Genomic DNA, 20,825 nt, shown 5'->3' with positions numbered 1-20,825 from the left:
AAAAAAAGTGGGTAAACAGAAAAGCACAACTAAAGCAAAGCCATTTCTCTGTCACTACAGAAACCAAGATGTTCAATACACCTGTAAAGGTTAATTACTCTGAAAACACATGGGCCTGACTTAAAATCATCTTTGGCATTGTTTGTTTTTAAAGCCAACATTCCCCCTCCCTTTTCACTGTCAGCCCTCCACCTCTTTCAGTCAAGAGCTGAAGTGGATGACAGGCTCCACCTACACAGTTCTGTCCTGTCTGTAGGCTCCAACTTCAAACCACGTGGCCCTTCCTTTCCTGTAAAAGGAGTTTTAGAGAATATACATGAAAAACTTAAAGAAAGGACTCTAACACAAGAAAAATATGTTTGGAGGGTAGTAAGTAGGAATAAAGAGGTCTTTGGGTAGGGAAAGGCCTTTAAAGTCACAAGCCTGTCATATCAAATTGAGGTGTACCATTAGAAAAGCTTTCCAGGAAGCCAAAACCATAAATAATTTTTTTTAATTCCATCAATCATACTGCTAAAATCATCATTACTGTCCAGGCAGCATGCCTTCATAAATACATTCAGGAGCAGTTGTAGGCAAACATAAATTCAGGAACCTGACATTTTGCCAGTCCCCAACTTATTTCTGCATTAATTTCTCCATTAATTTGGTTATTTTGGACAGCATTCAAAGTTTGAACACATATCCAGCCATTAAACATTAATTGAAAAAGACAGCTGGTTATGCATTCCCTATGATTTCTTATATAATAGTGTCTAGTCTAACAAAATAGAATAGCTGTCAATCTTTCAAGATCAGAAAAATATTCCAAGCTGTAGTATTACAGCTTGTGGCAGTCTGTAAACAGGAGCAGCAGAGCAGCATCCATTTCACTCGTGACCTTGTGCAGCTGCTTCTTCTTTCTGTTCACTTGCTGCTTCATCACCTTTCTCCAGAGTAGTAGTTAAGGAGCTCTCCATCGTGTTTAAGAGCAGCTTTGTTTCTTGGTTATCAGCATCAGTTTCTGGTGGTTTTGAAGAAATTTCAGTAGGGAGAGCAAAAGAAGGTAATGGTGGAATTGAAGGCAGTGACTCATCCAATTCAGGCTGCTTGACTGAACCTTCAGGATGTGTGGTTACATCTTCAGGGTCCAAAGCTTTGGCATTCTCTGGGAAATGAAAATACTTTTTAAAAAAACAAAAGTTCTCAGGCTAACAGACAGTGCCTCTGGTTCCCATACACCTAGGAAGTCAGCTGAGTACCTCATACAGACACATAACCAGATCACAGTTCTCAAGTACAAGGGCTGTGTTTACTCTGTTCTACACAAACCCAGAAAAACCTGATGGTGCAAGCAGGTTTTTTAGGAGACCAGAAACCATTTGGTCTGCCATTCAGATAACACATAAAAACGTGGGGTTTTGTGTTACAACTTTCAGTCACCCCACCTTTTAAGAGAGAAATCACAAAGTGAACATATTTTAAATAAAAAAGTCAGTTAAGAGGACTGGAATTTTGTTTTCACTTTGTAACTGTGGAGACAAGGCCGTGGTACAAAAACTCACACTGATTTTAGAAATACTTCTAAAACATCGTTTTAATTTGGATCATCATCAACATTTTCATTTCAAGAAAAAGACACAACCTATGGTCTTATAAAACATTCTATTAGTTTTTCTCCACTTCTAAAGCTGATTTCTCGTATTTTTTTCGGTCTCACTATAGCCAACCTCCTGATTTTTCTTCAAGTTGGCTTATTTCCTAAAAGCATGACACAGTTGAGCAGATGAGTTGGTGCCATTCCAGAAATGAGGTCAGAGGCCTAAAGGAAAGCTTGAACACACTTACCAAAATAAGCAGGAGCCTCACTGTTCGACAGCAACTTTTCTGAGCCTTCTGACACATCTGCTGCTGGCATGTTGAGGGAGGCAGATGGAGACACACTGGACACATTTGCTAAGTCAGTCAGTTCAGGAAATGAAGCACCAGACATATCTAGGAATCCTGAAGGAGAAAGTAAATATTACGGTTCTGTTCTGGATATATTTGCCCCCGTACTCAGCGCTGGTGAGGCCACACCTCAAGTTCTGTGTCCAGTTCTGGGCCCCTCAGTTCAGGAAGGAGATTGAGGTGCTGGAGCAGGTCCAAAGGAGACAACTGGGCTGGTGAAGGGACTCGAGCACAGACCCTATGAGGAGAGGCTGAGGGAGCTGGGGCTGTTCAGCCTGGAGAAGAGGAGGCTCAGGGGAGACCTCATCACTCTCTACAACTCCCTGAAAGGAGGTTGGAGCCAGGGGGGGGTTGGTCTCTTTTCCCAGGCAACTCTCATCAAGACAAGAGGGCAGGGTCTCAAGTTGTGCCAGGGGAGGTTTAGGTTGGACATTAGAAAGAATTTTTTTACGGAGAGAGTGATCAAGCATTGGAATGGGCTGCCCAGGGAAGTAGTGGATTCTCCATCCCTGGAGATATTTCAAAAGGGACTGGATGTGGCATTCAGTGCCATGGGCTGGTAACTGCAGCAGTAGTGGATCAAGGGTTGGACTTGATGATCTCTGAGGTCCCTTCCAACCCAGCCAATTCTATGATTCTATGATTCTATGATAAAACAAAACTCTAGATGAAAAAAGGTATGTTCTGTCCAGATGGATGTCAGTGACAGGCCCCTCCCAGTGAATGCAGATTAATTTAATGTGAGCTGAGACCAGTGGAAAGACTTGTGCAGAATGTTAACCTCAGCCAGGCTCAGTGGACCCAAATTGTACAGCTATAAAGTCCAGTGAAGCCAGAAACTTCAAGGAAAACAGCCACCAATGTTTGTAGTTCTGTGATTTAAGCCTCAAACTTAAGACCTTCTTAGTTTACTTAGATCTCCTCTAAAGAATTGCTGAAAAAAGCACCTAAAAAATATACCTGGATCCATTACTCTCTGAAGAGGGGGAGGAGGAGAAAGTGAGCTTTCTGGTGAATAACCACTCGTTTCCTCACTTGTGGAATGATCCAAGTTCAGAAGCATTTCAGAGTTGCCAGCCTGAGAAGTGGGTGCCAATAATGGAGTCTGGAATAACACAGTAAGAGGGAAAAGCATCTTCTTATATTGAAAGCTTTACCATAGCAATGCCACTCATCAGGACATGTTCCAATGTAGCCTTTTAAAGCCAGTATGTTCTTAGAACTTAACTCTTATAAGTGTAATTTTTTTCTCCTGTTAAGGTATTCCCTCTGACTTGGTTCTCACTGACTGATAACAGCTGTAGTATGGAAGTCTTCAAGACAGAAAGAAAATACCTGGCAAAGATTTTTATCAGCCAACACTGCTGATCTGTCATCTGCTAAGTGTCATCAGCTCTCACTTTCCCTTCACCTCACTCCATCTCACTCAAGCAAAATCCTATGCTGTACTCAAATACACTGTAAGAGGAGTGTTCAAACTTGTAGAAAGTTTTGAAACCCCAGAGAACATGCAAGACATGAACTTGTTTCTTACCTCTGTGTAACCATTAGTAGTTGGTACAGGAGTTCCAGCTTCTGGTAAGGGTGTAGGTGGTTTGCTTTCTGGCTTCTTCTTTGATAGTACTGACTGTGTTGGAATTCTGTGCAAATAGCCATATCCAATGCCACATCCTAAGCTGTACAAGAGAAGTAAAACAAGACTTGGAAAAAAAGAGGTTCTTTACAAAGCTAGTAAGTATTTTTAATTTTGAGTCTTCAAATGAAAGTTTGAGTCTTTAATCTACTAAATCTACTAATCTAAAAATCTAAAATACCTACCTGCAAGAGTGGTTTCACTTATCATACTCAAGGACCACTCTGCAGTTGACATTTAGCCATAAACAGCTGAGCTTACATTACACAAAATGTGTTATCTGACCTGATGGGGATTTTGTTTGCTTTAACTGAGTGTTTGAATATGAGTAAATCTGCTACCAGGGAGGTCAGCACAGGTTTTGCCATGGGTTTCAATTCAAGCTGGATTAGATCCAGACCATGCCTAATTCCTAATTCTGAGCTAGTTTATTTAATGGAAAAATAAACATGTTTTGTGTGGCAAGTGTCAGGACACAAGGCTTAACTTAAAATCAGTAGTAACAACACTCCTAACAGGAGCTCACTTACAGTGAGCATATAACCTGTCATCAGCCAGTGACTGTCTGGAGGTCAGTACCTTCCTTCTCCACCCCAAGCTCCATTGGGAGTCACAACTACCTCTCGAATGGAATCTGCTTCAGTGTTATAAACCATCAACTTCAGGGGCTTCCCCTCATGGGATTCAACCAGTGAGAAGAAATCTTCTGACTAAGAAAAAAACAAAAGTAGTATTAAACTCAAACAAGAAGCTGGAAGCAAGTTAGCATTTTATGGTTATTTACTTCACAGTAAGATACTGAAAACCCCGAGAAAAGACTAAAACTCACTTGAGTAGCTTGATCTTTAGGGGCAGTTTTTTTATTGTCACATAGAAAGAGATGTTTACTTCAGCCATAAAAATCAACCTCCTCTAGTTCCCAAACACTATCCCCATGTACAGCTATTTAATTTAGAATTAAAAAAAAAAACAGCAACATTACACACACTTAGCAGGCACGAAAACCATTGCTACTTGAAGGAACATGTCCTACCTCCTGAAGAATCTGATCAGATCCAACAACATAGTCAGTGTATGGCTGGAGACCAGCTAGAGCTGCAGGAGATCCAGGTTCAACATCCTGTGAAAGAGCAACATGTGTGATTTACACTTGCAGAAGGATGAACTACCCCAGCATCAAAAGGGAAAGCTAGCTCCAAAAACAAAAAGGCATTTTTTTTAAATGGGATAAAACAGAAGCCCCTGAACAGGAGTTTTGTTGCATCATCCAGATCCACACTGAGTAAGAAAGACCAAGCTACTACTAATTCAAGATACTCAGAAGACATTGAAAAGCTGCATTTTTTTAACAATCAGAACGACAACAAAAGATGATGTCAGTCTTCCCTAGACTCTTCTTCTCTTTCTGCTCTCTCTCTTAACTTTGAAGTAATCTTTTTGCAACATTAATGTTACTTTGATGAAGTAGGCAACACAGAGACACTTACTCAGACAGACTTTGCTTTTGCTGATTCTTTAAGATGAGAAAACCTCTCCATCACATACTGACTGGGAGAGAGTGAGTTGGTTGGGATGAAGTTAATTTTCTGCACAGCAACAGACAACGCTTGTTGTGTTGTCCCCTGCTCAAATTGCTCAGACAAAGTGTTAAGACTGTCCCTTTCTGTGAGATTCCAGCATTCTGCCTCTACACACAGGTTGCTTCTAAACATTACACTTTAAAACAAGGTTGTATGAGCACAAATGAGCCACCAAAGAATTCCATCTCACCAAAACATGCCACACATGTTCATTGGCTCCCTGGAAACTGCAGAACCTCACACTGGCTCCAAGAAGACCTTGTCCTCCCCACATGTTACTGGGGATCACCTCCACCTCTCTTACTTTCATTGTTTTGATGTTATACACCTCCAACTTCACTGCTTTCTCAGCGTTTGCCTTCAGCAGATCTTTCAACATACTGTTTTCTTTATTCTGTAGGGCACAGAAAGAGACAAGATTAATATTAATATTACTTCTACTTGTACCTGTAACACAGGCCTCACATCTGTGACAGAATTTGAATACAAAGAATCAAAACTGTAAAAGTTAGGGCTTTCACCACCTGTCCCAGCAGTTCAATTTTCTTTTATTCACAAGAAGTCAGCATGTCAGCCCATGTCCCTTTACAGAAGTAATTACTCCACGTAATCACTTACTTTCCTGTTCTTCCTAACTGCTATTAAATAACATCAGCAACTATGTAGTTGTAACAAATGCAGCAACTTGTTACTTCATACTTCTGGCTCCCAGTCCTTACTCAGTAAGGATTAAAATCTACCATTATAATGATCACTTCCAGAAAGACACCTCCACTAATGAAAGCAAGACAGACTTAATGACTTCAGCTTGTATGTAAATTAAGGTGAAGCAGAGGAAAGCTGCCAGCTTTTAAACCAAAAGTCAGCCTTTCTCTCATAACTCAATGCACAAGAACTGTGTTCCCAGTTTTAAGCATAAGCAGGCAGGCCATGATTCCTTTTAATGTTTTATCAAGCACTGAAATAAGTTTGTTTAAACAATGTTGAGCCCTTGCCACTGAGTCACTAGTTCAATATTTACCTTGAGGCAGAAAACATGCATGGATGAGTAATATCATAAATATGGTGTTGATTTGTTAACAGGTTCAGGTGACTAAAGGCATAACTAAGAGTTTCCTCAAGTTTGGATCCAGCCAGAGAAGAGACTTTGAACACCACCAAGTTTTACTTTCTTGTTAGTGCCAAATATAATGGTCAATATTTAAAGCTCTATTTACTGTGAAAGCTCTATTTACTGGCTTCTCCCTTTCATCATTACAACACCCATGTTTCATGCAGGTGGAAAAAATATAAAAGAGTAAAAATCATTTGAGGCTTACAAGCCTAGTGTGTCCTATTGCAATGATGAAATCAAAGAAAGGTTCCAGTCCTCCTTGTTGAGCTGGGGAGTTTTCTTGGACCTAAAAAACACACATTTTATTATACATTCATCTCCAGATACACTAAATGACACTTGATCTGAACACCTGACGCAATATTTACTTTTGAGTTGAGCCTGAGATAAGATACCAAATGAAAGGCCTCAGGAAGTAGTCCACAATTACGAACTTACTTTTCTAGAACTATGAATAACTTGTGTCCTAATTAAGCTGCAAAAAACAGGTTGAACCCCATGTGAGACACAAGTATTGTGATGCAGAATCCACAATATGGAATTAATAAATATTGAGAACTTTAGAAAGAGGCTTAGTTTTCAAAGTTGTGCTTCAGAATTTTCTTCCATGCTACAAACAGCCTGAGCATGTTGAGAGTCTCCATCTACATCACAGCTATGTTTTAGATAAACACAACTTACAGTTAAGTTACCACAATGTACAACACATTAGAAACACTCAAGAGACTGCTACAAACTGTTCTGTGAAACTTATGGCTAATCACAAAAACTGGTCTAGAAGATTGCCTTCCCTTGCAAAAGACTCATAAGAAGTAGGTGTTATAACCAAGTTATCACAAAACACATTAAGCAAACATAGAGAATAGTTATTAAAATGCATTTACACCAGGAAAAAAACCCACCAAAACTTACACAGAACTCAATGCACACAAAACATATGTGAGCAAACCCACTTTAAGATATTCTAACATAGCAATGGGATATTAAGGGAACCATCACTAAGAGGGTAACAGTTCACCCTGTTTCTAGCTTTGCTTTTCGTGAGCTCAGCAGTATAGCCCATAACCAGCAATATATTGTACTCCTGAGAGCCACCCCACAATGTAAGTGCTAAGTTATAACCCACACACCATCTAAACTAAAAAGTTCATGGCTAGCAAAGTTAAAACTGCAACATCTTAAATTTGGCCTGGTGTTACCAAACTATTTATTTTTTTTTTAAACAAAGCTGTAACAAGCATTTGCTGGCATAACTGTCTACACAAATTATAAAACATTTATAAGTAATAGCATAGTTACTTCAGCAAAAGCTTTTGAAAGAAAAGGAGAAAAAAAATCATGCTTTCTTATGAACCAGTCAAGACTGACTACTGTGACCACAGTGGGAGAAGTAGCTAAAACTTACTAACTTTCATCACAACCCTAAAGTGCACCAAAAGAAAACATCCAGCTTATACTGAACCAAGTGTTAAAAAGGTTAAAAAAAGTTTATTTACAATCAGGAGGTGGAGTAATGTGCAAGAAGACTTGCAATGACACTATCCTGTCACACAATGACAGTGCACTCTAAAGAAATACACAGAAGTTATTAGAGAGCTGATGATGTTGATGTTAACATGTTTAAAATCCATATAGATTCCCACAGAAAGGTGTTAAAAAATAAAACCTGCAGCATTCAGTTTCCAAAATTACATTGTATCAAAAGTTGGATGAGGTCCCTGGAGGAAAAAAAATCCATTTGCCTTCTGCATACTGTAGGTTACCAAAATCATCCTCCAGTAAAGAAAACTGAGTTCTCTGCTGGACTTAACATAATAGGAGGAGGCACCTCACGGACAACAATCGTTTCTAATGGAGTTAAGTCACTTAGCAAGACTGACAAGAGGCAGATTACATACCAGCGCTGGTACCCTGAAGACCTCTTTGGGATGTTGAGAAAGACAATGCCTGTGAGGTGGAAAGCTGCATGTGGTAACAACATTTCCACTCTCGTGTCAGGGAGGAAGATCATAAACTAAATGAAATTACAACTTATGTAACAACTGTGAAGCTGTCAGCAATACCTCCACCTATCTTTGAGCTGCAAAATACGCAGGTAAACCACGGTGTGTGCAGGCGTTGCCAGAGGAGTTACAACAACTTTGCACCTGGATCCTGCACTATGAGAAGCAGCCCCTCAAGAAAACACTTCCTTGAGCAGCAATTAACCCCCAGCCAAGGCGCTGCAAGGATCCACAGAGAAATCAGCCCAATCTGCAATTCCAGGGAATTTGGAGGGTTAGCAGGGAAGGGAGGGCTATGTCTCTCTTGGACACGGTATTTCTGACTCCATTTCCGATTCAGCATTTCAGACGCACAAAAGGTTCCCCCCTCAGCTGCCCAGTTGCCAGCACCTCGCAGGCCGAAGCTCTGAGCCCGGTGAAGCCGCCGGGGCGGGCACCCACCGTCCCCGGGAAGCTGCGGCCGCTCCTCCCCTGCCGCCGTGGCACTTCCCTGGAAGGAGCCAACAGGTGGGGACCAGGCAGACCCCGAACCACGGGCGCGCCGCCCCCGACCCAGAGCTCTCCCCAGGGCCGGGCTGGGGTCTGGGCCTGCCCCAGACCAGAGGGGAACCGGGTCCCGCCTCAGCTCCCGCCGCCCCTCCTCAGCCACCCAGAAACCGCCCAACGGCGGCGGCCGCCGTCTCACCCCGTGAACATGGAATCCCTCGGAGCCGCCGTTGGGGACCTCGGAGCTGGAGCCCAGCCCCATCCCCACCACCGCGGGACTGGGCCGGACCGGACCGGACGGATCGCTCAAACTGCGGCGGTTGCGGTTGCGGTGGCTCCGAGCATCGCCCGCCCGCAGCTCCCTCAGCTGAGGGGGTGCAGACCTGAGCAAGCGAGCGCCGAGCGCGGCAGCCTGGAATGAGCAGCGGGGGAGGAAGATCGGCTCCGATCGGCTCCACTCGGCTCCCTGGCTGGGAGCGTGACGTAAAGTCCCTTAACGACGGGGTAGGGGCGGGGGCGGGGGAAGCGAGGGGGTTGTTGCGAGGAGAAGAGAGGGAGCTGAGGGAAGGAGGGGGATAGCTACGGAGCAGGGGGGTTGCTGAGGAGAAGAGGGAGAGGGCTGAGGAGAGGAGGGGAAGCGCTGAGGAGAAAAGGGAGGATCGCTGAGAGGAGTGAGGGAGCGCTGAGGAGAAAAGGGAGAATCGTTGAGAGGAGGGGGGACGCTGATGAGAAGCAGAGGGATCGCTGCGGGGGAAAAGGGGGATCGCTGAGGACAAGAGGAGGCTTGCTGTGGAGAACACGGGGATCGCTGAGGAGAAGAGGGGGAACACTGGGAAGAGAGGAAGCGCTGAAGAGAGGAGGGGGAGTGCTGATGATAAGCGAGGAACCGCTGATGAGAAGCAGAGGAATCGCTGAGGAGAAGAGAGTGAGCGCTGATGAGAAGCAGTGGGATCGCTGAGGAGAAAAGGGGGAGTGCTGAGAAGAGAGGGAGCGCTGAGGAGAAGAGAGGGAGCGCTGAGGAGAAGAAGGGGAGCACTGAAGAGAGGAGGAGGATCGCTGAGGAGAGAAGGGGGAGTGCTGAGGAGGGGAAGCACTGAGGAGAAGAGAGGGAGCACTGAAGAGAGGAGAGAGAGTTGAAGAGAGGAGAGGGGGGATCACTGAGGAGAAGAGAGGGAGCACTGAAGAGAGGAGAGAGAGTTGAGAGGGGGATCGCTGAGGAGAAAAGGGGGAGCAGTGAGGAGAAGTGAGGGGGCACTGAAGAGAGGAGTGGGAACACTGATGAGAAGTGGGGAGATTGCTGAGGAGAAAAGGAGCACTGAGGAGAAGAGGGGGAGCGCTGCGGAGAAAAGGGAGATTGCTGAGGAGAAGAGGGGTTGCGCTGATGAGAAGCAGAGGGATCGCTGAGGAGAACAGGGGGAGCTCTGAGGAGAAAAGGGGGATCACTGAGGAGAGGAGAGGGAGTGCTGAGGAAGGGAAGCACTGAGGAGAAGAGAGGGAGCACTGAAGAGAGGAGGGAGAGAGTTGAGGGGGGGATCGCTGAGGAGAAAAGGGGGAGCACTGGGGAGAATTGAGGGAGCACTGAAGAGAGGAGTGGGAACACTGATGAGAAGTGGGGGGATTGCTGAGGAGAAGAGGGGGAGTGCTGAAGAGAAGCAGGGGGATTCCTGAGGAGAAAAGGAGCACTGAGAAGAGGGGGGGCGTTCAGGAGAAGCAGAGGGATCGCTGAGGAGAAAAGGGAGATTGCTGAGAAGAAGAGGGGGAGCACTGATGAGAAGCAGGGGGATCGCTGAGGAGAAAAGAGGGAGCACTGATGAGAAGTGAGGGAGTGCTGATGAGAAGCAGGGGGATCGCTAAGGAGAAGCAGAGGGATCGCTGAGGAGAAAATGGGGAGCACTGAGGAGAAGCGGGGGGGCGCTGAGGAGAAGCAGAGTGATCACTGAGGAGAAGAGAGGGAGCTCTGAGGAGGAAAGGGGGAGTGCTGAGGAGAAGTGAGGGAGCACTGAGGAGAGAAGGGGAGCCCTGAAGAGAGGAGGGGGAGCACTGAAGAGAAAAGGGAGAGCGCTGAAGAGAAGAGGGAAGATTGCTGAGGGGAGGGGGGGGAGTGCTGAGGAAAAGTAGGGGATTGCTGAGGAGAAGCAGAGGGATTGATGAGAAAAGGGGGAGCACTGATGAGAAGTGGGGGGATCACTGAGGAGTAAAGGGGGATTGCTGATGAGAAGTGGGGGGATTGCTGATGAGAAGCGGGGGGATTGCTGAAGAGAGGAGGGGGAGTGCTGAGGAGAGGAGGGGAAGCACTGAGGAGAAGAGAAGGAGCACTGAAGAGAGGAGGGGGAGCGCTGAAGGGGGGGATCGCTGAGGGGAAGAGAGGGAGTACTGGGGAGAAGAGGGAGGATCGCAAAGCGGGAGGATCACTGAGGAGAAAAGGGGGATCGCTGAGGAGAGGAGGGGAAAAACTGAAGGAGGAAAGAGGGAGCACTGAAGAGAGGAGAGGGAGCACTGATAATTGGGGGGATAGCTGAGGAGAAAAGGGGGAGCACTGAGAAGATAGGGAGCATCCAGGAGAAAAGGGAGCACTGAGGAGAAGTGGGGGAATTGCTGAGAAGAGAGCGAGCGCTGAGGAGAAGGAGGGGATCACAGAACAGAAGCAGGAGGATTGCTGAGGACCAGGGTTGACTGAGGAGAGATGGAAGAGCGCTGAGAAGAGGCTGCAGGGTGCGGAGGTCGCTGATTCTTGCCAGGGCTTGGCGCTGGCCCACAGAGAGTCTGTCACAGCCCCAAGCTGGGCTGTGGCTCCTCGGAGGGGAGGGGAAGCGGGCAGCTGAGTGGGGTTCCCCTCATTCTCTCAGCCTATCCCCTCTTGAAACCCCCCCGAACTGCATCTCTTTGAAATGACCACAAAGCTGTATGGCAGTTTGGGTCTCAGAGCCTTCCTTGGTTTTTTTTTAATTTTTTTTTTTTGCAGAAACTGACTTGCACTTAGTTTTGGTTTTTTTCACCCTATATTCTTACAACTTCTGTAAAAAACAGTTGGCTAATGCCCTCATTCTGACAACCATTTAAAAAGTATACTCCTGTTAGTGCAATGCAGAAAGATACTAATATATTTTTATCAATATGTAATTTGCACATTTCAAAAGAGAAAGTGTTTCTGTTCTGTTCCTCCCTGCGGGCCATATATTCTGTATTACACTCAAGAAAGAGTTTCTACCAGCTCAGACCATTAGCAGCCTTAGAGCTGAAGAAGGAAATCGATGGTCTAGTGCTGCTGTTTTCCAGTTCATAGGGAACCTCGTGTTTAGATAATAATTAAGAAGTGATATTTCCACTCCTCTGAAATTTCATGCCTGTTCCACCGTGTTTTACTTAGAATCAATTCTGATTATGCCTTTATTCATTAATGGAAAAGTTCTGAGTTTTTAGAGTAATAAACTGAAACATTCCTATATTAATACAATTAAAGTCCCAGTTATATTACCTGCTTAAATATTTGCATTCCAGTATAAAAACATCCATTTTAGCAGATGTCCTTGGTCGTCACTGCTCTTACCTCCAAAATGTCATTTTTCTAAAGGATCCATCCACATAATTTCTGTGGTTCAAGTGTAAGGCATGAAGACAAGAGAAAAGAAAGTTGCATTCTCCATCCTCTTCCTTTGCTAAAAGATGAAGCTCTTTAATTCCCTGTCACTTCAACAACTATTTATACTTGAAAACCATACATAATGGCTAAATTTTTCTCCAGAGACCAAGAAACTCTCAGAATCCTTTTTAAGTGCCTTTTTTCCCAGTGTTGGCTCAAAACTGATCCTATCCATTGAGCATATGGTAAAAGCATACCTAAGTACTGAAAAAATAAAATTGGCCCAAATATTTTTATTCTTTGTTTTCTTCTAAATGCTTGGGAACCTTATCACATTTTTTTTTTAATTCCTTTTCTTCAGCAAGTCTTTTACAACAAGCATGCCAATGAAGAACAGAAGTGTTGACAATATAGTTTTATTTCTACAAATAATCTGAAGAGGAGGTCTGTATGCCTCTGTCAACAAAATGATAGAAACTAGAATAAAAGTTCTAGTGGGTACCTGTGTACTATATTCTTGGGAAGAGTCAAGAAAAAGGGATGTCCTGTCTCACACATCTACTGGAGTTGGTAAAGGCATTAACAAACATACAGAAAGGAGAGATCTGGTGGTTTAGATTTCAAGAACCCCCTCATCAAAACTTTATGAAGGAAACTAAGTGGCAATACCATAAGGTATCTTTTTTTGGATGAGTGCTTAAAAGATAAAAAGTGAAGTATTGAAGTGAGTGATCACTGCTTGGAAAAATCACCCAGAGTTATTAAAACTAAACAAACAAAAAAAGAAAAGAAAAAAAAAAGTGATTACAGCCTGCTTTTCTTCACATTCTAAAGTTCCTGGGAAAAAAAGAGATAAGCAGTGAGATGACAAAAGGCACTGATAGCACAAATTATTCAAACCAGCAACACCAAGGAGCAATTAAGAACTGCAGAAGGATCTTAGGTGGGCAGTAAAACCACAGGTATAATTAAGAAGCAGATAAACGTAAAATTATACACGTGGGGAAAAATCCTGACTAATGCCACAGTGGGCTCTGAGCTGCTCAGCAGCAGTCTGAGTGAGAACTGGAGTTTACCATGTGTCATTTCAGAAATCAGAAGCAGCCAAAAAGCAAATCCATAATAATGGAAATTAATCCAAAAGAACTATCAGGAGAACAGTGGAGACAAAGAGAAAGGACATTGCTGAATTACTGTATTAAAGTCACAGTTTTCCCCCATTTTGTCCCCACATTTCAGAAAGATAAATAATAGAAATGGGAAGGTTTTAAAAAGGGCAGCAGCAGTGATTACTGGTATCAGTATTTACCACGTATGGAAAGAGAAGTTAACCAGGGCTTTTTGATTTGGAAGAGAGACAACTGAAGAGAGAATGTGCTATAATATCACTTGTGGTGTGGAGAGGGTAGTCAGGAACTGAGTGTTTGCTCTCCGTTTAATAACAAGGGGACTATTGAAGCTGTGAGGGCACACATTCAAAGTAAACAAGAGGTGATTTTTCATGTAATACTTCACTGAGTTCTGCAACTCTCCACCACAGGACTTTGTAATGCCAAGAGTTCATTTGGCCCCAAGGAGGCAGTGGGCAAGTTCACTGAAGAAGAATATCTGAAATGTTGATAAGTACACAGAAACCTATCTAACAAAAGGTATTTTCTGTGCAGAAGCCACCTGAAGACTGAGACACTGTCTGAGGGAAGTGCCATTTATGACTGTCCCAGTCTTTGTCTTTTCCAGGCTTTTTAGTGCTGCTGTGGCAGGCTGAGAGTGTGTTTATGGGTCTGTGGTTTGACCCAATACAGCTCTCCTTAATGTCAGTGCTTATAGCTCACAACTCTTTGCTGTTCCACCCAGCTTAGAAAGCAACGTGTGTGCAGGGAGTAGCTTGTGGTGGAGCATGCAAACGAAACAAACTGCCTAGTTAGATGGTGGCTTGGAGTTACACAAGTAACTTTTTTTAAGTGGCTGCTGATAACATCTGAATCAACCAATCATCTGCATTGTCTCTGCTGCTGAAATGCAAGGTGCTATCTTACAGTTAGGAAAAGCCAGAAGGAACCATTCTGGAATGTTACTCTGCTGTCTTTTGGAATTAATTTATGCACACAAAATGTGTAAAAATGTAGACAAGGGTTTGGTTTGGTTTGTTTTTTTTCCCGGTGTTTTGTTTTGTTTGGGGTTTGGTTTTGTGTGTGTGTGTGTTACTTGCTACAAGTTTCAGCAGTCAGAAACTTGACAATAGTTGACAATACATTAGTTTCATTCACTTACACAGGTTAAGTTAGGAGTTGTAGAACAAAACAAGTCAAGCATAAATATAGGTGTGTTTTAAGTGATTTGTCTGTTTCACTAAGCAAAATAGTACCAAAAATAGTGTTGCTGTCCCTAGAATTACTGACAATATCTACTCTGCTCTGGACCACTCTTTTGTGACACATTTTGTTCTTTTAGAAAAGTAATTTAGCTCATGTTTATTCAACACTGAAACAGTGCTTGCATATTCCATTTGTCAACTTAAAATGAAGTTCAGAGACTTCAATACATTATTGAACAAATTCACTGCAAAATCATAGCAAAATCCATAGTGCTCACATCATGGTGTTCTCTCAAAGAGAAATCAGGTTTCATTTTTGTGTAGCTATGTTGAAGATGATTCTGGGCTACACTAAATATTTATAGATTAAATTTCTCCAGAACGTTAGCACAAGAGCATTTCAGACACTAGAGGAGAATGCTGGCTGGTAGCTTTTTCTTCTATTAGAGGTAATACATTTTAGGAATGCAAGACACACAACACTTGCAGCTCAGACAGGAATGACTCAGGGTTCAGCAGCTGTTGGGACTGAGCTGAAGTCTCATAACAAGGTAATGGGAGATTTATATTCTGTATCAGCGGAGAATTGTGTATTATTTTTCAGCGTGTCTTTGTGCAAAAATAGTTAATTTTTTAAAGATATCATTCCTAAGGGGGGAACGTTTACTAATTTGCTTTCCAATCTGACAAATGCTGAACAATTTTGATTACAGTAACACAATCTGAGAGGCCCCTTACACGTGTTTCAAGGACTAGGAGACTTTTTATAGTTTGTCTGGCTTTGTCTTTGCATGACTTTTCCAAATTTAATACATTTAGCACATCTGTTTGAATATTTGTTTTCATATAGTCAAGGTGGCTTAGAGCTGGAAAGCAAATAAAAACAGGAGAAATACTGGAACTAATGAACTATGTTATGCAGGAATGTTTTTTATGGCTGCTGGATAAAAACTGAGGACTTGACAGAATGCTGAAAATGCCTCCCTAATCTAGGGAGGTAGTGTGAGTGGTATTTCATTCGTAACAAGACAGAAGTTCTCACTATTTAAAAAGTAAAATGAGTCCCTCAGACTTTCAGGCAGATGCTAAGAAAACATAAGTGTGCAAAAACTAATGTATTCTGTACTTAAAATTATGATTATCTAAATTACACTTCTTGTTTGCTATAACCAAGGAAAATGTACTTTTTAAGTTGGTATTTCTACATCAAACCAAAACTCTTTTTCTGATGAGGAAGAATGTTTATTTTTCTATAGTGGGAAAGTAAAATAATGATTACTGGTAAAACTGTTCCACCGGGTGCTTACATTTGGTTGTAACTGGCGTTTCTTTCATGTAAATATAGAGACAAGGAGCCTGGAATTCAAAGGCTTTGTGAACAGGTCTTACAGACTACACCACTAAGAGGCAAATTCTGACCTACTGAGAAAGATGTTACAAGGAGCTTGAGTTCCAAGCTTCTTCTTCCTGTATTTCTGTCCGTGTTTCCTTCAGGAATTGTGTCATACAGGAAACAGTCTGCATTAACCCCGGTTTCTGAAAATACACAAAGAGGGCTGTCAGGTCACAAAGTTACAAACCTGCACACTGGTGTAGTCAGTACTGGCTGTTCCTTAACTGAAGGATGAAAACTGTTGTTCAGCATCTTGTTAAATACCTTTTGAAACCTTACTTTTAAATTTTATACCGTTAATTGTACATTAGACAGTGAAAACAGGATTGTGTAACTGTCAGTAAATGGCTGAGGGTTTTATTTTAGGCATTCTCCAAAATACTTTACCAGTAGAGGATTTTCCTTTCATAATAAAGTCACTACTTGATAAAAAACAAGCCAATCCTAGTGCAGCATTAAAAACATGACAATTGACAGGTTATTGGAAATATATTCTGATTGTTATAAGGTTTTAAGCCACCAGAAATAATGCAGTGTTGTGTCATTTTCACACAATGATACAAGGCCTTTGCTTTTGCAGATACTGAATTTTGAAAGAACAGTCATTTATCATTCATGGTAATGGAACCAAAACAATGGAATATAGAACTGGCAGATTCTGCAGGTCACTGTAAATTTTACATGCTTTTTTTTCAAAGTTCTTTGTATGTTTTGCAATTACAGCTTTCATGCAATATCAATCTTTTCCAAAGGTTCCTGTGTAAATAGAAGTTGACATGTGAAATGTGTTGACCTTTCTAAAAGACATTTAGATGCACAGATACTGTACACAAAGCTGCCCCTGAGTTTGTCACAGGTTTCTTTGTTTCAGTCAGTGGAGAAAAGCAGGAACTTCTTGGTTGTTGCTCTTATAATTAAGGATTTCTCATCCCCATTATACAAGTGATTGCTCAGTTTGGCAGAAGAATTGTGCAGTAAGGCAGTGCTTTCAAGTGTACCTCAAAATTTTAAATTATTATCACTTTGTTGGCAATATCACCTGTACAGAACTTGTAAGGAATTGAATCTTGGTACCCAAGGGAAGAATAAATAAAGATATTTCTACACATAAAAGCTGCCAGTCAGAGAAAAGGCTTCACCTGTATTCAGTTTTGTTGATTTTGGTGAACTGTCATAGGGTGTTCCAAGATGCTTCTTGTCTTGACAAAAGAGATTTGACAGTTATGGAAATAACATTTTGATGTTCACTGGTAAAGAAGGTTCTGGTGTTTCCAAAGTCCTAGGTAGCTGAATTTGGTAAAGCTGGATAACGTCTTGGTTTTCTGATTACTGAGACTTGCAGAGGCTGAGCTATTTATTCTTTTGTCTCCATTACTGTACCTGAGTGCCAATGCTATCCCAATTGCTGGGCTGGTAGGCAAATGTACTTCCTGTACAAACAGAACTCTTGGAAATCGCTCTCTACAACTACCTGAAAGGAAGGTGTAGCCAGGTGGGGGTTGGTCTCTTTTGCCAAACGACTTTCAACAAGACAAGAGGGCATGGTCTTAAGTTGTGCCAGGGGAAGTTTAGGTTAGATATTAGAAAGAATTTCTTTACGGAGAGAGTGATCAGACATTGGAATGGGCTGCCCAGGGAAGTAGTGGATTCTCCTTCCCTGGAGATATTTCAAAAGAGCCTGGATGTGGCACTCAGTGCCATGGTCTAGCAACCGCAACGGTGGTTCAAGGGTTGGACTCGATGATCTCTGAGGTCCCTTCCAACTCAGCCAATTCTATGATTCTATGATTCTATGAAATATTCCAGCATTTAAACTGTTCTGCTTGGTGAGGGAGCAGTTTAACTGCGTCAGTAACAGTCAAGGAGTACTGCAGTCATCAGCAGGGTGAAGTTACTTGACTGGCTTTGGATTAAGTTACCTGAAAGTTTCAGAAGTGATTGAGTCTCCCATAGAATCACAGAATCCAGTGACAGTGGATCAAGGGTTGGACTTGATGATCTCAGAGGTCCTTTCCAGCCCAGATGATTCTGTGATTCTGTGAAAGCTTTAAAAATTCATTAGCATGAACTCTTAACAGGTAGTAAAGAAAATATTTTTTAAAATCTCAATCAGCATTCATAGTATCTATATACAAGGTAGGGGAGAGAGAGATTGTCCTGTTAGTGTTGTGTCCTCAGAAATATAGAAAGGAAATATTGACTGATTTTTCCAAACCACAGAATTACCATGGCTGAATTCTTAAATCCTATTTCTGATATATGAAGGGGAAAAGAGCCAGAAAGGAACAAGAACACAAAAAGGAAATGCAGCCACTTTAGTAGTTTTTTTACTTTTTCATCCAGTCAACAAAATCTGATTGAAAAATGTTTTTAAAATAATGTGTAATATAGTACTAATCATCAGATGAGAGTATCATATTACAAGTATAAAAATCATGTCAAGCAATGAAGAAAATTGCTCAGGTGTGGTTTTCTACTCACACTAAAACCTAGTTCTTAAAGCTCATGGAGGAGCAGTTTGGAAAAAACTCATATTTACACTTGTGAATGCTTGATTCTGGCAGCAAAGAGCATTGAATTAGAAACAAATTCCATCTATGCTTTTATTGAGAACTAATGACATGCAACATAGTGCAAGCTTTTGTGTCTAGCAAGCATGTGCAGCTTCATTTAAATAGAACTGCTATTAGCATTTTGCAAGGTTACACTGATTTTTGAAGAGTGGCCACATCATTATTATTTGTATTTGACTTCCTCCATGTTTCCTCTAGTGGTTTCTTCATTATAGGAATAATGTTCACCCTGTCACTTCAGATAATTAATGATGCACAAGAAAAATCAGTGAAGAATATCCTTTGCTGATTATTCATAATTACTTGGATACAGCAATAGTTGTGCTAATGGGGAAAACTTTGATTTAATTATGAAAGGAGATGGAAATTGCACTGAAAAAAATTGATCTGCTCTCTAGCTGCCTCCTATGATAGAGCTCAGAGCAGAGAGAAAATAAGAAGGTCTTGATACTTATTAAAATTGTTATTGAAATACCTCATTTTTAATTACTTTTTATTTTCTCAGAGAATACTGAAATCGACTTATTTTAATTTGCATGATTGCTTGTCAGGATCCAATCATTTTTTTCCCAATCCAGCACATGATTTTTGCATGGAAGTCCTAATAATAATTGTGGGCATGATAAGTTGGCATCATTAATTTTTTTCCAGAAAAGTCATAGAAAAGGAGTGGAGTAGTGGAATCAGAGATCTGTATCCCCCAAATACAGTCCATTTAGGACAGAAAAGAATAATCAGTCTATATAGACTTGAAAATAGAAGAAATGGTTGGGGTTTTGTTGGTAATTTTATGCTAAAGTGGTGACATTGACCCACCTGGTACAGTGGGACACCAAATGATGGGTTTGGACCTCTGACTTCCTAAACAGTGGAAATGTATCACGTGCTTTTTGTTATGGTAATTATTAGTTCTTTTATTATGCATTCTGATAATATTTAAAGGAACTGCTTTTGGAATAGTGTTTAATGCCAGTTCCTATGTAGTTTTTTTATTTGTACATCCTCTTTTATTTCTACAAATTTTTATCTTCCGGATGATGGCAGACCTCACGTTCAGGAAACAGGGTTTTGAACAAGGAATAAAACTATACCAGAATACTGTGTAAAAATCACCTGGTATATAACATCATATACCCCCATTATCTTGAATATTGTGTGTTTGTTCAGATATCTGCTCTAAATTTTTAAAAAACTAGTTTGTGAAAGTGTGAAAACTCTGCCTTCTTAATTTCCCCCACAAAATTTTCCACTTGTAAAGAAAACCCAGGATTTCTGAGGACTTTCTGTGTTGTCACATAAAAAATATTGATAGATCTGATGTTTTCAGGAAGAGCTTTCTGCTTCAAGAGGCTGGAAATGTTAGCAGTATCTGAATTCTTTTTTTGCTCTGCCACTATTTCTTTTAAAAGCTTTACCCTTTTCCATGGGATGAGCAACATTGCTGTATCTTATTAATTACAACCCTCAAAACAAAAATAAAAAATTCCACAGGATTTAAGCAAATATTTAATTAATTTTTGCCACATTTGAAAGGACTTGAGTTATTGTGAGGTAGAGATACAAAATATTTTATTGCCTTATAATTTTTAGGCAACTTTTCAGCCATGGAATGATTACTTGTTTGGCTGAGAAGTGGTAAACTTAATATGTTTTTCTTTGAAATGGTGATTATTTGTGGATTTTGGATTTTCAGAGCAGTGCTGCAGAACCCCTGTGCAGTTTATATGAATCCTTTAAGGCTCAGTTTGTTAAGTGTTATTTTTTCATGTGCACAGAAATGAAACTAAGGTTTTCAGATGTGCTTATTAAGTTAGAACTGGTAAAAATGCAAACTTCTGAATAGGTCAAGACTTCTTTTGGAAAATACTGGAGCATGATCATGGGGAAAGTTATATTTATAGTGAAATAGGGTACTCCAAAGAGAACTATGTCCACCTGACTATATCAACTGGGAATACTTAAGAGCTCTAATTGTAAATAGTCCTCCATCTGCAAACATTAGGAAACAAATCTTGGCTTAAAATATTTCAGTGATTCTGCTCAAGATCCTTTTCTATAATGTAGACAGTCAGAGAATCCAAATAATTCATGTAACGTACTGTACAAGGCACATGTTTATTTGAGGAATCTCAATGTATTTTCTATACATAAGTTATACACATGACCTCTACATCCTACAAATGGTTTTACCCATTTTCCAGTTTTATATGGAAGTCCAAA

General features: G+C 41.4%; 1 protein-coding gene across 3 annotated transcripts; it reads right to left on the bottom strand.

The window, feature by feature from the left end:
* Positions 1–459: 459 nt before the first annotated feature.
* On the bottom strand, positions 460–9,151 carry GORASP1 (golgi reassembly stacking protein 1). 3 transcript variants are annotated; one of them, XM_030445891.1, is made up of 10 exons: positions 8,945–9,151; positions 8,155–8,203; positions 6,462–6,542; positions 5,333–5,536; positions 4,596–4,682; positions 4,142–4,272; positions 3,464–3,605; positions 2,890–3,034; positions 1,828–1,983; positions 460–1,147 (listed from the first exon to the last, which is right to left on the bottom strand). In XM_030445891.1, exons 1-10 carry the CDS (start codon positions 8,953–8,955, stop codon positions 870–872), a joined length of 1,284 nt encoding a protein of 427 aa, XP_030301751.1. In that variant the 5' UTR covers positions 8,956–9,151; the 3' UTR covers positions 460–869. The 3 variants fall into 3 exon arrangements, with proteins under 3 accessions (XP_030301751.1, XP_030301750.1, XP_030301752.1); XM_030445890.1 differs by lacking the exon at positions 8,155–8,203 and having other exon boundaries at positions 8,945–9,149; XM_030445892.1 differs by lacking the exon at positions 8,155–8,203 and having other exon boundaries at positions 5,447–5,536; positions 8,945–9,148.
* Positions 9,152–20,825: the final 11,674 nt, after the last annotated feature.

This window comes from Calypte anna, chromosome 2 (genome assembly GCF_003957555.1).
Source record: "Calypte anna isolate BGI_N300 chromosome 2, bCalAnn1_v1.p, whole genome shotgun sequence".
In the NCBI taxonomy this organism is placed as follows: Eukaryota; Metazoa; Chordata; class Aves; order Apodiformes; family Trochilidae; genus Calypte; species Calypte anna.
The sequence above is the reverse complement of the archived record's forward strand: the minus strand, read 5'-3'. Positions and strand labels throughout refer to the sequence as shown.